At 35.6% G+C, this 17,311-nt stretch overlaps 1 protein-coding gene across 1 annotated transcript; it reads left to right on the top strand.

The window, feature by feature from the left end:
* The first annotated feature begins 3,525 nt into the window (after positions 1-3,525).
* Positions 3,526-16,135, top strand: LOC127094690 (uncharacterized). The gene is made up of 3 exons (XM_051033491.1): positions 3,526-5,582; positions 15,840-16,009; positions 16,124-16,135. Exons 1-3 carry the CDS (start codon positions 5,228-5,230, stop codon positions 16,133-16,135), a joined length of 537 nt encoding a protein of 178 aa, XP_050889448.1. The 5' UTR covers positions 3,526-5,227.
* The last annotated feature ends 1,176 nt before the right edge of the window (positions 16,136-17,311 follow it).

Here is a 17,311-nt window from a genome sequence, read left to right as displayed (position 1 = left end):
TAATTTATCATATTTCACAAATAGCATATCATTTTAGGATTTAATTGAAATACACTGACAGCGTAAAAGAATTTTACACCATCAGTTAATCATAGCCGTTAGATATTAAAACAAGTTTGACTTTTATTTTAAAAATTTATAAAGTAATGCAAACGGGTGATGGTGATGAATCGATTGTATAAAACTTTTTACACTGACAGTGCATAGTAATTAATCTCATCATTTTAAGGACACTCGTTAATTTTAAGTAAAAAAGTATGAAAACCAAAATTGTTTGAATTTTGTGAATAAATTAAAATAAGAAAAATAAAACTATAATTATATTTAAGAATAAGATATAATAATTAATATTTATCATATAAACACATATAATAAAAAATAAAATTTTATTATTTTATGTGTTTGATATATATTTGATATTTTCATAATAATAAATATTAAATTTAAATTATAAAATTATCCTTATGATACAATTACTTAATATTAAAATTAATCTTTAAATATATTTTAATAAAAATAAATTTATAAAACATTATAAAACTAAAAAGTAATTTTATTTATTTGGAAAAAATATCATTGACAATACTAAATAAAAAAATTAATTTTTTATAAGTAAATAAATAGTTCTTATATATATATATATATATATATATATATATATATATAATATATATATATATATATATATATATATATATATATATATATATATATATATATATATATATATATATATATAATTTAAATAAAAAAATATCATTACAATAAATTATATTACATAAAATTTAAAATTAAAAATTATACTTTATAAATTTAAATATATGAATTTATTATTATATTATTTAAATTAATTTAAAATTCAATTTTTATTTAGCTTTAATTTATATTCTATAATATCTTATCTTATATATTAAAGTTGTTAAGTCTCTTAGCAACTTTTTGCGTCAAAATTGAGGGTATTTTTATAATTTTATTTCTATTTATTTATTATATTTGTTAGTGGTATCAAGATTAAATAATTTTATACTTTCATTTATTTATTTATTTATTTGATAATATTTTTGTAACTTCCTTTTCATTTATTTAAGATATTTGTTTTTTTTATTTTGGTATCAATATTGGATAATTAATAAATTAAAAAAATAATTTTATACTTTCATTTATTTATTTATTGTATCAAAATGCTCAAGAAGAGGTGTGAGATCCCCAGTAGACCGTGTGTCTAAGAGCTCTCCGTTGAGAAGTCTTTGGAAATTTCTACCCCTCTTGATTAGAAGCCGCTGCTGCCTAGAGGTCGCTTCTCTGTTGAGAAGTCTTTGAAAATTTCTACCCCTCTTGATTAGGAGTCGTTGCTACCTAGAGGTCGTTTCTCCGTTGAGAAGTCTTTGGAAATTTCAGTACCTCCCGATTAGGAGCCGTTGCTACCTAGAGGTCGTTTCTCCGTTGAGAAGTCTTTGGAAATTTCAGTACCTCCCGATTAGGAGTCGTTGCTACCTAGAGGTCGTTTCTCCGTTGAGAAGTCTTTGGAAATTTCTATCCCTCTTGATTAGGAGTCGTTTCTACCTAGAGGTCGTTTCTCCGTTGAGAAATATTTGGAAATTTTATTTCCTCTTGCTATGGAGTCGTTGCTACCTGTTGCACGTAGATGTCGTTTCCCCGTTAAGAAGTTCGTTCGCCTTTTTCCTTCACTGTGTTTAGAAAATTCTCTCTCTCTCTTGCTAAGGAGACATTGCTACCTGTTGCATGAGAAGATCGTTTCTAAGTTTGAGAAGTTTGTTCGCTTGTTCTTCCTTAACTGTGTTTAGAAATTTCCGTCCCTTTTGATAAGGAGTCATTGCTGCCTATTGCACGAGGAGGTTGTTTCTCAATTGAGTTGTTTGTCCCCTTTTGCAAGACGTTTATCTGCCTATGGCAGAAGATCTTGTTCCTATTCTTTTTGTTCAGGTACTTGCATTTGCAAGCACTTAATTCTTTTATCTTTGTGGAATCCTGCATGGATATTTCAATCATTGGTTATACACCAAAAACTTGTTTGTGGAAGTAAGAATAAAAAAAAAGAATGAAAGAAAAGAACAAAAAATAAAGGAAATGGAAAATATAGAGAAAGACGAGAAAAAGAGATCGATCATACATTGCATACATATCATATTGCATACTTCATGCATGTCCTCACAAAACATCCCTTTGTACAGCTGACTCATTTTCCCCACATACATTTCAGTTGATCCCTAATGAATAATCATATATGAAAGCCTATACGTCGTCCACTGAACATCTTTCCATAAATACCCTTACCTTACATCTCACTCATTTCATTCGTTCCCTGCGGGCAAATTTCTTGGCTATTCTAGTATTTAATCCTCTCTTACCATGTATGTTTGAAAGTCGTTGCTATTCATACCTTCAGGTCTGAGAAGATTAAATAGGGGCAACTATCATACCCCAAAATTTGCCCCCCATTTTTTTCTTTTTACCTAACTCGCGATTTTAACCTCATTCATGTTCATCATTCATTCATGATTGACATCAACTAACAAACATCATAGATTCAAGGTTTTGAAGCAATTTTGGCCTGAAGCTTGTGGTATTGCTCATCATGTGGGTTAAGACCCTAATTGCCTGGTTCATACCATTTGAGGACCTTTTTGCGAACTTGAATTGGATAACTGGTACCTTGATCTTGGGATTGGCTGGAAACCCTAATGGTGGTGCGCTGTGATTTGAAAAACCTAACTTCTTGACACTTTCACTTGCATGGTATCCATTGGGTCTTATGCCTCATTTCACTCATGGGTCTATGCTCGTCCAATGTCAACCATTTGATTTTTGACTACATGTGTCTTGATTCATCAGTACAAGTTACACTTCCATCCATGGGGTCCTGTTCCATTCTCATTCAAGTTTATTCACTCATCATTTTATAGGTAGTGATAGTGCATATCATTGCAGTTCATGTCATATATTGTCCTAGGGCTTGCATTTCATTTGAACATGACGTATTCCACAAGCATAAAGAATTTTCTTCCAATCTAAGTCATTTGATTTACTTGACTTAAAAGCCTTGTGATCGTTCATTGGTCCACTACACGTTGATACCGAATTCATCATTGTGTCATATTGACTTTAGTTTCAAGTTGATTCGAGTGTCAAGATGACTTTAATTTTAAAGTTGATTCTGGATCAAATGGATTTTGCAAACTCAAACTGAGTTTTTAAGTTTAAACCAATGGTATAGGTAATTAATCTTTTGATTTCAAAATGGTTTTGCTTCCAAATTGATTTTGAAATTTGAATTAATTGTAGGGACCATTAATATTTTGATTTCGAATTGGTTCGAATCCCAAATTGGTTCGAATCCTGAATTGGTTTTGAGAGTTGAATTAATTAAAGCATTAACCTTGTAATTTTGAATTAATTGTAGGAGTCATTAACCCTTTAACTTTGCATTAATTCTAGAGGTCCATTTTTAGATTGATAGAATTTCCTCTTGTTTTTTCTTGTTCTCACCATTGGGCCCTGTTTGTGGCGAATGAGTGACTCGCCTATTCATCTTCCTTCATATATTAAAAATAAACATACAAAAATTCAATTTCAACAAATCACAATATTCAAAATCCACATTCAGTTCAAATATTCTATTCCTTATCAATTTTATCCCACCGCCCCAAATCATAATGTTTCTCCCTTCATATATGTCACCCCTATCTCTTCTTACCTTCATGTCCCCAATTCCAGATTTTTCTTTCTTCTTCCCTCATGCGTAACACAATACGCAGACAACGACCCTCTCTCAGAATCGATTCTGTCTGAATGGCCTAAGGTTTAAACTATCTGTAAGGCACTTGACTCACTGACCAATAACGACATGGCGTAAGCAAAGTATTCTCAAATAGATAACAAACGGTCTGCATCGGGTTACTGCTCGACAGTGACTATTATTTGTGGCTCTACGCGGGACCGGGTCAGGGACGACGACGTCGTACTTTGTAGTTCCTGTGTAAAACGTAGACAAGTCTTCAGTGAACGATGAGAATGAGGGGAAAGAACATAGTAAGGTGATACCAGCAATAACAATGTTGCGGCAGTCTAAAGATATTCAAATGAGTTCAAAAAGAGGCTTGATCAGGTTGTAACTGGGAGCTGTAACAACAGTAAATTACAACCGAAATGCCAACATGAAATGTGAGCTTTCCAAATGTAAACACAGGAGAACCAAAAGCACTTATGCAGAATAATCCACCTGCAAAATAGAGACTTTGTCACTTAATTATAATTAACCTCCAACTGTTATAAAACTGAAAACCTGCAAAACAATGGAACATGAGAAAACAACTAGCTCAAAAGACCCAAAACAGAATTAACTGAAAACAAAACTTATTCAAAAAAAATTCTAACAGAATTTCCCAACTGATTCAACAAATTCTAATAGCTGTCATAACAGAAATTCACACAGTTTCTAACCAAGTTTCATAACAAAATTTGATAGAAAAATCTATATATACCTCACCACATCTTCTTCAACGCCCCCTCTCTTTTTTTTCTTCACTTCCTTCTCCTCCACCTTCAACCTCTCTTCCATCTTCTCTATCCACTAGCAATCTTATTCACTCCCATTTGATCATCTTCAGTCTTCATCCTCACCAAGCCTCACTTGCATCTAACGTGTAACCTCCAATCACCACCATTCAACCACCGTTCTTCGTTCCTTCAGCCATCACCACCAACCAACGAAAAACCGCATAACCGTTATAACCTGCATTCTCGTCCATTCTTCTCTTGACCCCAACAGTTCATAAGAACTCTCACCATCATCTTGTTTTAGGGATAACACACTCAACCTTCAATCCACGTAATAACTCTCCAATCCCACTCCTCCACAGAACACACAACAATCTGCACACGATAAAATCAGAACAGAAGAAGAAGAGGAATCAAAAAACAGAATGCAACAGATAACTCATAGAAGGAAAAGAGGAGTAACCAGAAATTGGAGGAAGTGACTCACAATTGGAGAAGTTCGTCATCTCTTACGGCGAGGCACGAACGGCCCTTCATCATTACAAGTCAGCGGCACAAAAGCGTAGAGTTTCATCTTCATCGTACAATCTTCGTCATAGATCAACAACACGCCACAATACGAGACGCACACGGTTCCGGAATTGGGTAGGTCCTCCTTCTTCTATCCGCCTTTTGATTACGTACAGTGGAACGAGCCTTGAGGTAGTATATGTCTTGCGCCGTAGAGTTTGTATTTCATTTGAATCTCGGGCTTAAGGGAAACGTTGAAGACGACGGGAAATTTCCACGGCGGCGTATGGTATTTGAGAGACGTTTCCGGCATCGCAAATTGGGGGCTAGGTTTCATGGAAGAAGCGTCTCGCGTGGGATCCGATTCCCCTTTGACATTGTGGTTTCGGTTACGTGGATATTGAACCCGATCTTGGAGCCTTCTTGGAGTTCTTGGAGTCCTCTTGGAGTCTTGGGCCGAAAACCCAAAAGCTTCATGGCCCAAGTACGTTTTCGTGCACATACCACCATATTCAGGCCTGCACCCCCATATCGTCCACGAAAGCCCAATTCAGGTTTTTCTTCTATGGCTTTGCTCATTGTTTTTTTTATGATTAGAAATTAAAATCTAATTAGGATTCTAAAACACTTTAATTAGGATCATTTAGGGTTAAATTTAGAATAATAATTAGGGACTTAGGTCAATTAGAGGGATTGATTAGGATCTTTGGAAATTAAAAATTAATTAGTGATTAGATTAATTAGAAATATTGGGTTAGAAGTTAGAAGTTAGGACTAAATAGATTTTAGAAATATTAATTTTGGTTAGAAATTGGATTAATTTTAGAATTTAGATTTAATTGAATTTTAGGTTAATTAGATTAATCTTTTCAACACTTGTGGATATTTTAGAACTTAATTGAACTTAGAAAATAATTTAGAATTTAGAATCAATTTCAATTAGGATTTCATGATTAGAATTTTTAATTCAATATTAACCATAATTGTCAAATGACTGTTTTGCTCCTAGGTTAGAAATAGTCCAATTTTTGCATGTTCCCCTAGTTTTAGGCTTTGAGAAAATAATTCCAAATAAACAAATAACCCCTTAGGTAGTTGTATTCTCAATTCAACTAATTTCTCCCCACCGATTAAGTTGATCAAAGTACGCTTTGGTTAACTAAATCCTTTGACTGTGTTTAATTCCCCAAGCTTAGTCAAGTGATCAAAAGACCCTTGATCACTTGATAAAGCAAGTCCTTGTGATCAAGATGCTAGATATTGGATCTCCAAGTTCAATCAAGACTCAAAGATCAAGATCGAGAGTTCAAGCAATTCAAATCAGTACAAGACATGACTACTATTCAAGCACTACAAAGGTTAAAATTAACACTTGTTAATCATGAGTCAAGTTGTGTGCCATGAGCCTTAAGTAATAGAGAAGGAATGGGACCGGAGTATTCCTACCCCATTCTGAATATCTTTGGGTGCAGGATGAATGACACGTTTGCTCATCGTACTCGCCTCTATTCATAGGCTTTATCACAACTCGATTCAAGTTTATTAACAAGCCTCTTCATCATTCAAAGACAACCATTCATCATGGGAAGCTGCAAGGAGATTCAAATTCAACACTCATCAATTACGATGTGAATTGCACGTCATGAGCCTTAAGTAGTAGAGAAGGAATGGGACTGGAGTATTCCTACCCCCATTCTGAATATCTTTGGGTGCAGGACGAATGACCTGTTTGCTCACTGTATTTGCCTCTATTCATAGACTTTAGTGCAATTTAAATCGAATAATTGATAAGTTTGTCTACAAAGATTGAAGATCAAACTGAGGATCAGACTTCCAACCGTTCAGGGTTTCTCTTTCTATCCTTTGCTCTGCCAGTAAAACAAAAACCTTTTTGTAAATAAACTCCAAAACGATTAACCCTACGATTAGGATTGTACGATACGAGCCTTAAGCAATGGAGAAGGGATGAGACTGGAGAATTCCTACCCCTATTCTGAATATCTTTGGGTGCAAGACGAATGACCTGTTTGCTCACTGTATTCGTCTCCATTCATAGACTTTAATACGATTCAAATCATGACTCTCATTTCAGAATAAAATCAAACTCACCTCATCAAACTCAATTTTGCCTTTGGACTTCATTTTCAGTTTAAAACCTTTTCAGAAAGGATGTGTTACTTCCGTTCTACCGTGAATGACGCTTAAGCCTCCATGTCCGGGCAAGCAATGTCTAACTGCTAGAGTGCGATCCGAGTTTATCCATTCTACCGCAAACAGGCAGACGCTTAAAGCTCTCATGCTCGAGCATACAAGCCAGTCGATAGTAGAACGTGAACGTTAATACTGTCCAATAAAAACAACTAACCCATCAGTCCTAGTCCCACGAACTACGGAGCTCTGATTTCCTCATTGCATGAATGAGGATACTTAGGCACGAGGGCCCAAATCCTTGGCGAGCACAGTTATTTATAACCACCTTTTTCATATTTATCTATTTCTCACCTTTTTCACAATTATCTATTAACCCTAATTTCCACCTTTTCGTGAGTAATCTTCAGATAATAACACATATTCTTGCAGAGAACATTCAAAACAGTTCCCATGGAGTACCATGGATGTTTGGGGTGCTAATACCTTCCCCTTGCATGACCGACTTCCTTACCCATTTCTCTTCCCCCCGGGTTTTATCGATGTTTTCCCTTCCCTTAGGGGATAAATAAAGTTCGATGGTGACTCTGTTGTATCTTTGAGTGTGCGATACGCTCGAGTATAATTCGCGTAGCTTCACTCCCCCTTAAACGTAAGCTCTTTCATCCACATACATTTGTATCGCTGTTGCGGGGGAAGCATTCTGAAGCTAGCGAAAATATACTTGAGCGTGTCGCAAGCTCGAAGATACAACAGAGTCGCCATCAAACTTTATTTATTGCTTAAGGAAAGGGAAACATCTATAATCCGGGGGAAAGAGAAAAACAGTAAGAAAGTCGGTTATGCAAGGGGAAGGTATTAGCAACCCTCATAACCATTGTACTCGACAGGAACCATTTTGATTGTTATATGCTTTGATGAGTGTTACTATCTAAACATTACTCGCAAAAGGAAAAAAAGGAATAAATAAAGTGTTCGGTGAGGATTAAGGTCCTTATGCCTACATATCCTTATAATGCAATAAGGAATTTAGAGCTTCGTAGTTCATAGAACTAATGGTGGAAGATGAAAGAAGGGTGATTGAAGTGTGGTTTGAACCAAGGGATAATGTTGTTTGAACCCATAGGGTATGTATATCTGAACCAATGAGAAAAGATGACATCAAGCCAAAAACAAAGGGGGAATTGGCATCAAGCCAAAGATAAGGCTAAATTGGCATCAAGCCAAAAATAAGAGGTATTGGTGAAGGAGAAGGGTGATCCAAAACGCAGCGAAATTTAAAATTTCTCCTTTAGTGGTCCTTACGAATGGGCATGATTAGTGATAGAATTGTTACCTCTTATGGCGATTCTAACCTTTGATGCAGATCTACAGAGCGGTCACGAACATTGAACAATGACAAAGCCTCTACTCAGTCCACACGAACGGATTCCTTCAATCTCAGTGCTAGCTGCTACGAATGAAGGCATTGAGTGAGAGAGAGAGAAACGAAATTGCAACTGCACAAATGTTTCTACACAAGGGTTCTATTTATAGAACCACTTGTGTGGGCTGCAAGTTAAAAGCCCACTCAAGTGTATGTGGCCCATATCTTATAATATGCCAAAATTACTTAAGCGCATGGTACCTTACCATATTTCGTATTCTACTTAAGTACACCGTACCTTACGATGTTCTACAATTCACTTAAGGGCATCGTACATTACGGTATTCCTTAGTTACTCTATCTCTCATCAATCCGTCCTTTTGTGTGTGACCCTGTAGGTTTTCGCGGCATTGGCAATTATATTAAATCACATATTTAACATAATAAATAGTGAGCAGTATCTAGCAACACATCACTGCTACCCAAGACACGAAAATGTCATGTGATCTGACAAATCCTTTTGTGATAATACTTATATGTACAATTACCCTTTTGCCCTTATGTCTATATTGAACACAAGGCATAAACCGTGTCATCCTTGTCCAATTCAATATTGGGCCCATAGACATTTATCCTGTTACGCAGGATGGGCAAATTCTATCTAGGTCACTCATGTCCCTTAGCATGCTTCGTGGAGTACCCATCAACTATCTTTATGGTCATCCAGTTACAGACAATGTTTGATCAACAATAAGGCACTCGACTCTACATATAGGGTCCATAGTGGTTTCAGGTCGAAGGGTGGTATACACCATTATCACCATGAGAATAACTTATGACACTTTGCATAACATTCTATATAGTATTCTCATAGCGGGTCAATCCAGTATAAATATTACTCTTAATATTCATACCTATGTTTAAGACTTGATAACTCCTTATCCATGATCCATGAGATGTGATCATCAGTCTATATACATAATAGTCTTAATGCTTTAATGTTACCCCCCTTCACAATAAAGCTCGACTATGGATACTTTAAGAATAGTGTCCTTATGTTTAATGTGATCTCATGATTAAGTCACACTTGATACATTAAACAGACTATCTATTCTAGGGACTTTATTAGACAAACATAATAAAGAAAAAGCCTTTTATTATTAATAAATAATTCGATACAAGTACCAAAAGTATTGGCCTCTAGGGCTTACACCAACAATTGGTTCATAGGATGGACATTGGTTATTTGCCCAAAAAGGTATATATGAAGCTCAAAGTAATAGTATATTTGGCCCAAAGAGAGAGTATATCACTAGTATGAATGAAGGTAGAAGATATTGAGTGAATGTAGTGACTAGTGAATAATGAAAAGTGAATGGTAGGATAGAGAGAAATAATTAATATGGAAATAACTGGAAGGTTTGGCAGAAGTGACATAAGGTATAATTTGGAACTAAAAGATAATGGTATTATTGGAATCCATAAAGGGATGAAATTTGAACCATAAAGAAAAGCAAGCATATTGGCCAAAAAGAAAGAAATTAAATGTTCGGCATCAAGACAAACAACTCTTGGTACAAAGGTGGACACTGGTTATTTACCTTAAAAGGGTATATATTGAATCCCAAAGAAAGTATGGCATTTGGTTTCAAAGAAAGACAATATATCACTTAGATGAATGGTTATGATTGAAGATATCGGGTAATGGATCATGAAATATATGGATGATTCCCCAAGGCAGAAGAAGTAATTAGTATGATCTTCAAGGGTTCGAATCCTTGTGCCTATGTATTCTCATCGTGCAATGAGAAAGTCAGAGCTATGTAGTTCATGGAACTAATACAGAAAAGAAAGAAAGATTTGACAGAAGTGATGAAGAGTATACTTAGCACCAAAAGACACTGGTATATCAAATCCATGAAGGAATAAACTCTGAACCAAAGAGGAAACATGAATCAAGCCAGGAAACAAAGAGAATTAAATGCTTAGCATTAATTCAAACAACTTTTGTTCCACGGGGTGAACACTAGTTATTTTCCCTAAAAGGGTGTACATGGAATCCAAAGGGATATAATATTTGGTTCTAAAGGAGAAGACGATATAACACTATTGAGGAATGATGAATGATGGATGCATAAGACTTGCCAGTCATTTGATTTGAACCACATTAAAGTCTATGAACAAAGGAGAATACTTTGAATAGCTAGGGTTTACACCCCATACACAAAGGTACTCCAGACAAGGGTAGGAATTTTTCTCTCATCATTCTCTGTTGCTTAAGGCTCATGGCATGTGATACTCATCATAATTGGCATTCTACCGAAAAAGGCTCTCCTTGTTGCTCCTTATGATGAAATGCTGCTTTGAAGAAGAATACTTGATAATCATTTGATTTGTATTATATTAAAGTCTATGAGCGAATGTGAATATTTTGAATAGCCAGGGCATACTTCCCGCACATAAAGGTACTCTAGACGAGGGTAGGAAAAATTCCCTTTCATCATTCTTCGTTGGTTAAGGCTCATGGTACACAACTTGAATCAAGATTGATAAATGTTGACAGACCTTTGTTGTGCTTGAACAATAGTCCACCATGTATGCAATGTGAACACCTTATACTGATTTTGAAGTCTTTAACTCTTGATCTTGAGGTCTTGAGCTCCTAAGATCCAGTACAACTTGAACACTAAGGACTTTCCCTATCAAGTGATCAAGGGTCTTTTGATCAATTGAGTAGACTTAAGAAATTAACATAATGCAAAGGATTTGGTTGATCAAAGTAAACTTTGATCAACATAACCAATGGGAAAAGATTAGTTGAATTATGTATTATCTAGTGAATTGATCAGTCAATTTACACCAGATGATTTTACAAAACCTTAAACAAGGGAATATGCAATGGTTAAGGTGAAATCCGATCAAAGAAATCAACGTCACTAATTACACGAGGAACAAATGATCAAAAGGTAACTTAAACATAAACGGACAATTAATTCTTAAGTTAAGAATTAAAATTCTAGCATGGAAGAATTTAATGTTGCTCCTTATGATGAAGTGTTGCTTTGAAGAAGAAGACTTGACAATCATTTGATTTGTATTGTATTAAAGTCTATGAGCGAATGTGAATACTTTGAATAGATAGGGCATACTTCCCTTACACAAAGGTACTCTAGACGAGGATAGGAAAAATTCCCTCTCATCATTCTTCGTTGGTTAAGGCTCGTGGCACACAACTTGAATTAAGATTGACAAGTGTTGATACACCTTCGTTGTGCTTGAAAAATAGTTCACCCTGTCTGCAATGTGAAGGCCTTATACCGACTTTGAAGTCTTGAACTCTTGATCTTGATGTCTTGAGGTCCTGTGGTCCAGTACAACTTGAACACTAGGGACTTGTCATATCAAGTGATCAATGGTCTTTTGATCACTTGAGTAGACTTGGGAAATTAGCATAATACAAAGAATTTGGTTGATCAAAGTAAACTTTGATCAACATAACAAATGGGAAAAGATTAGTTGAATTATGTACCATCTAGTGAACTGATCAGTCAATTTACACCAAATGATTTTACAAAACCCTAAACTAGGGGAACATGCAATGGTTAAGGTGCAATCCAATCAAAGAAATCAACGTCACTAATTACACGAGGAACAAATTATCAAAAGGTCACTTAAACCTAAATGGACAAAATTAATCCTAATCAATTAATTCTTAAGTCAAGAATTAAAATTCTAGCATGGAAGAATTTAATCACAAAGTGATAAACAATCATCATGCAATTTACAAATTTCTCATGTTCATTAACATCTAATCCTAAATCAAAAACTAATAATAATCACATTTTTCCAACAATGAGTCAAGAATCATTTAAATTAATTAATACTAATTATCATACCTCAAAATGTACCATACCCCTTTTACAATTTTCATCTGATCCATGGCCTTAATTCATGTGCATACATGCATACTAAACCATCACATTTGCATTAGCATGATTCAAACAAGGAGACAGGCATCATGGGGTCAAGGTTTGGTAATGGTACTTGAGGAAAACTAGGGTTTCATAACATCATCTTAAAGTGTGCGCAACCAAGCATAAAACCCTAATCTCCCGTGACTTTTTGCATTGATAATCTTGATCGTTCACATTTAGGGTTTTGAATCCATCTAAACCTTTTGGGCAATGTGAGATCCATTCCCCATTCTTTTGGTGATCATATAGTTCATTACGTTAGTGTGTGCTTGATTAAATCTCTTGACTAGCTATTGCATTGACTTGATTGATGGTTGGTCATCCATTCATAGTTTTGTTTGTCATTTTGATCCATTCTCCCATTGTATTTCACTCAAAATTCATCACAAGCATGGTGCATTAGAATGCAGTTGTTTTTACCTAAGTTGACTTTTGATCAACTATTGACTTTTTGGTCAACTAGTTGGCCAATGTCAACAAATCAAATTGTGATTTTTCTAAGCCTAACTTGTAGCATTCTCATTTCCATTTCCATGTCAATTACCATGGCATTGATCATAGTCCATTTAGTTGATCTTTTTTCCATTTACATTAACCAAATTTTATGTGGAATTAAGGAATTGAACATGAAGACTATGACATCCATTTCATCCATTTTTATAAAAGCATTCCATACACTTTGGTCTAAAAAAAATTTGAAAATTAATTTGAACTTTGAAACACGAGTTTGAATTGAAATGACAATTAGGTTTTTCCCATTACACAGGCATGGCACATGATTCTCCTAAGAGAATATGTCATTACAAGCATTCTATATGAGCCAATCCTAGTAACTATTACATCATAGCACTAATGAATATTACATAGCATCATGATGCATAGTTGGAATCAAAAGAAAAGAGAGCTTGGAATGGAAGCCCATTATGATCCTCCAAGGCATCCATATGCTTCCATTTGGACATACCACATTGATCTCACTTTGGGCCTGCAAAAGTATATCAATCCATTAGCATCAAGCCTTCATTTGTCAACAAATTCATAGCATAACCAGCTGATGCAATAAGCCATTAACAGAGTTCATGTATCACTATCATATCAACAACATCCAGTAGTTTTTTAGCACGAAAATAACTTGGCAAATTCACTTCACATTTAACATAGCAATCCATGATCCATGTCATCTAGCAGACGTAGCTTATAACAATAGCAGTAACATCTAACAGGAAGTGATTATTAACATTGCAAGCATAGCATTATTACAACAGAAAATCAGTTGCCAGTAATTCGCATAATTCTAGCATAACATCAACAAACAGCTTAAAAGAGTCCAAGAACAAGAGGCATCACTTAGCATATTAGATTTCTTCAACTTTTTACATAACAGGTTGTTGATCATTGAACTAACAGGTCTAACTAGTCTTCAATCACCAACATCTAACAGGTCATGACCAATAATCATCAACGTTCAGTTTAATAAGAAATTTAACTAACTACCTAAAGCTAACAACTTAAAAACCGACAATGAACAAGCATTTGAGTTTTGAGGTTCCACTGTAACACACAAACAATGCAGAGAATCACAATCCAAACTCACTAACCAAATTTGAATTCAATACCTAACTCTAACAGAATCACTTCATTTGGTAACTAACTGAAGAATTTCAAATGGAATTTCATGTGAATTTAGCGTACATTTCGTAACTGAATTCAAATTTATAAATGAGTGCACTCTTTGATCATTCACAGGGGATCCATTATTCATCACTCTCCATTTCGTTTCATCACAAGTCTCAAATCCGAACGCAACTCCACAACACCTCACGCAACAATCGTTCTTCACTCTAAATCTCTCATCACTCGTGCAATTCTCAACTGTCAATTCCTTACAACAATTCATTGCGGAATCAAGGAACAATCACGCATACTCACACAACGTTTCAACTAACCAACGAACAACAATGTACACGATAGCATAGAGTTTGGGAAGAAGAAGAAGGAATCAAAACAGAGGAAGAAGAAGAATTCGGTACCTATTCGTGTCGACGCTTCGATTCGGTGATTTTCTTACTTCGATTTGATCTTGTTTCTTTCTGATTGTGCATGCACAAAGTTGAATTGAGCGTGAACGGTGAGTGTTGATTCAAATTTAGGTGATTGAAGTTGATTTTGGAGTCCTTGTTCTTCATATTTGTCTTGTTTTGAGTTCGTACGTGAACGCCATTGATGAGGACGAAGCGATGCCGAAGAGGAGGAAACGCGAATTGACGCTGATTCCGAGTCTTTGAATTGATGATTGGAGCATGGTTTTCGTCTTGCTCACTTCGATTGACTCTGAAGTTTCAATCCGCGATGAAGAAACGCTTCTCAATGATTGTCATTGTGGTATAGAAAATAAAAGAAAAGATAAGGTACTAGTAAGAATGATACCGTATGAGGTCTATTCAATGCCAAATGCAAAGGCGTATAATAGATGGATATGAAGATCATCAGGCATCCCGTAATAAACCCAGTTGTTGCTGCTATTTCCGTCTCGGACCCTTCTTTTTCCATAACCCGGGCTCGAATAAGCAAGACATAAGACAGTCCTATGGCGATTGTAGTCAGAAATCCATAATAGAGTCCGATCACAACGGCTGAATTCAGTATTTGAAGGCAGAAACCTCTAAAAGAATGAGAAGCGTTTCTCTGCTTTTGCTTCAGCTCATGAGAAGTGTGGATTCGTTGCTTCCACAAGGCGTGCGCTTTATGTTTGAGACTTGGATCCTGTTTGAGACTTGGATCCAGTTTGGGCCTAAGGCCTAAACGGATTGATGTTCAACACCCCCGCTGCAGAAAATTTTACCCTATACCCCTACAATTGTACCCATACCCCTACATTAAATTTTTTTTGACCAAAATACCCTCATATAAATAGGGTATATTTTCCCTTTCAAATTTTTTTTACCATTTTCGTTGAAGACTTCCGGAGAAGACAAATTTTTGGCGTTTTTGCACTGTATACCGGAACACTTAAGAGTAAGTCTTCCGGTTTGGATATTTGTACACCGGAACACTTCTCTAAAGAGTTCCGGTTTGTTGTCTTTAATGGACACTGAACCGGAAGTCTTTTAGAGAGTCTTCCGGTTTGTATACTTGTATACCGGAACACTTTCTTCAAGACTTCCGGTTTGGTTGGTGTATACCGGAACTCTTTAAGAAAGTGTTCCGGAAGGCTTTTTGTTTTTTTTGCTAACCGGAACTCTTCTTGGAAGTGTTCCGGTACGTATTTTTTTTTATTTTTTATTTTTTAATTTTAATTATTTTTTTTAACATTATTTTTGCAGTGGTTCGAAGAAGAGGTGTAGATGGCCGGATTCCAGTCCGCACGTTAGACCGGGGTGCATCTTCATCTGCAGCTGCAGCTGAGCCGACTGGATATCCAGGAGGGCCGTACGATACGTCTCTTTTGGTGAAGTACGAGCATCATGTTGCTCGACATATATGGTTCGGTGAGGTAAGTAAACGATAAGTCCCAGTTGTAACCTCAAGTTGTTATTCATGGCTTCCCAACATTTGACCATGTCACCTATACTGTTTCCTAACATCTGCTTTAACTTCCAATGAGCAGATTCAACCCTAAAAATATCAGATATAAAAAATACCATTAGATATTGAAAATATCAAATATTAAAAATATCATATATTCAAAATAACACATAAAAAAACATAAAAATAATATCAGATATAAAAATAACACATACAAAATTATAAGACGTACCGATTAGTCGTTGTGTTACCCAAATGTAGGACTCGATTAATCCATGCTCCAACAAATCTATGCCTATGTGGAGTCAACCATGTGTCTTTCACATAATTAATAAATCCACTATAATCAACACATGCTTGCTCAAGTTGATGCAACCGCTGACCATACTCAACCTCATCACTAGCCCAGACAACTTCCATCCATAATGTGTCTATCGTCTTTTGCAGGTCATTCACCACATGTTGTTTGCATTTGGCACCAACGTTTTTGTTAATGTGAAATCTACATAGCAAATTAATCGAGTTGGGAAACACAACTTCAATTGCTTTCATCAAAGCAAGATCTCTATCTGTCAAAATCACTTGTGGACACATGTCTTTCTTCACAAACAACTCTTTTAATTTCTCCAGTACCCAACAAAAATTCTCTGTTTGCTCAGACTCCATATACGCAAATCCAACAGCAAAAGTCAACTCAGTCGATGTCATGCCAACAATTTCAAACAAAGGTTGTCTATATTTGTTTGTCTTGTAGGTGCTATCCATAACTAACACAATCGGAAATATATTCAACAACTTAACTGAATCAGGATGTGCCCAAAATATCTCTTTCACCACTTCCGAGCCATCCTGTTTTCTACTCCAATACACATATCCTGCATCCTCAATAAGCTTAAACAAATGTTGTATCTCACTCCTTGGACCTCTTATCTCTTTTTCTATCACACTCTTATGCTTGTATACTTGTGTAATCCGAGTGACATTCTCAGGAAACTTGTCTTGCAAGGAAAGCAAAATGTTTCTAGGTGCTACATGTCTCTTTGCCAAATCAGCGACATGTTGCTTCTCATCTGTGGTCAACCTACTAATAAACGAATGACCTTCTAATCTATCAGGTAAACCATGATTATGTAACCCACATTTTACATCAATCTTCCAACCAGATCCATCTTTCGCCGGAGTCGACCTGATTTTAAATGGACATCCACATTTCTTGGAAGCACTTTGGGTACCACTATCACTAATCTTGTGTTTCCCACCTTTATCACAA

This window comes from Lathyrus oleraceus, chromosome 6, assembly GCF_024323335.1.
Source record: "Lathyrus oleraceus cultivar Zhongwan6 chromosome 6, CAAS_Psat_ZW6_1.0, whole genome shotgun sequence".
Classification (NCBI taxonomy): domain Eukaryota; kingdom Viridiplantae; phylum Streptophyta; class Magnoliopsida; order Fabales; family Fabaceae; genus Lathyrus; species Lathyrus oleraceus.
This window is presented reverse-complemented; position numbering and strand designations above follow the sequence as displayed.

What these genes read in the sequence shown, in the direction of transcription:
- LOC127094690 (XM_051033491.1), top strand. Translation starts at nt 5,228, where the DNA reads ATGTCTTGCGCCGTAGAGTTTGTATTTCATTTGAATCTCGGGCTTAAG. An exon ending in TCCACGAAAGCCCAATTCAG is followed by an intron (nt 5,583 to 15,839) that starts GTTTTTCTTCTA and finishes TTATTTTTGCAG; the next exon opens with TGGTTCGAAGAAGAGGTGTA.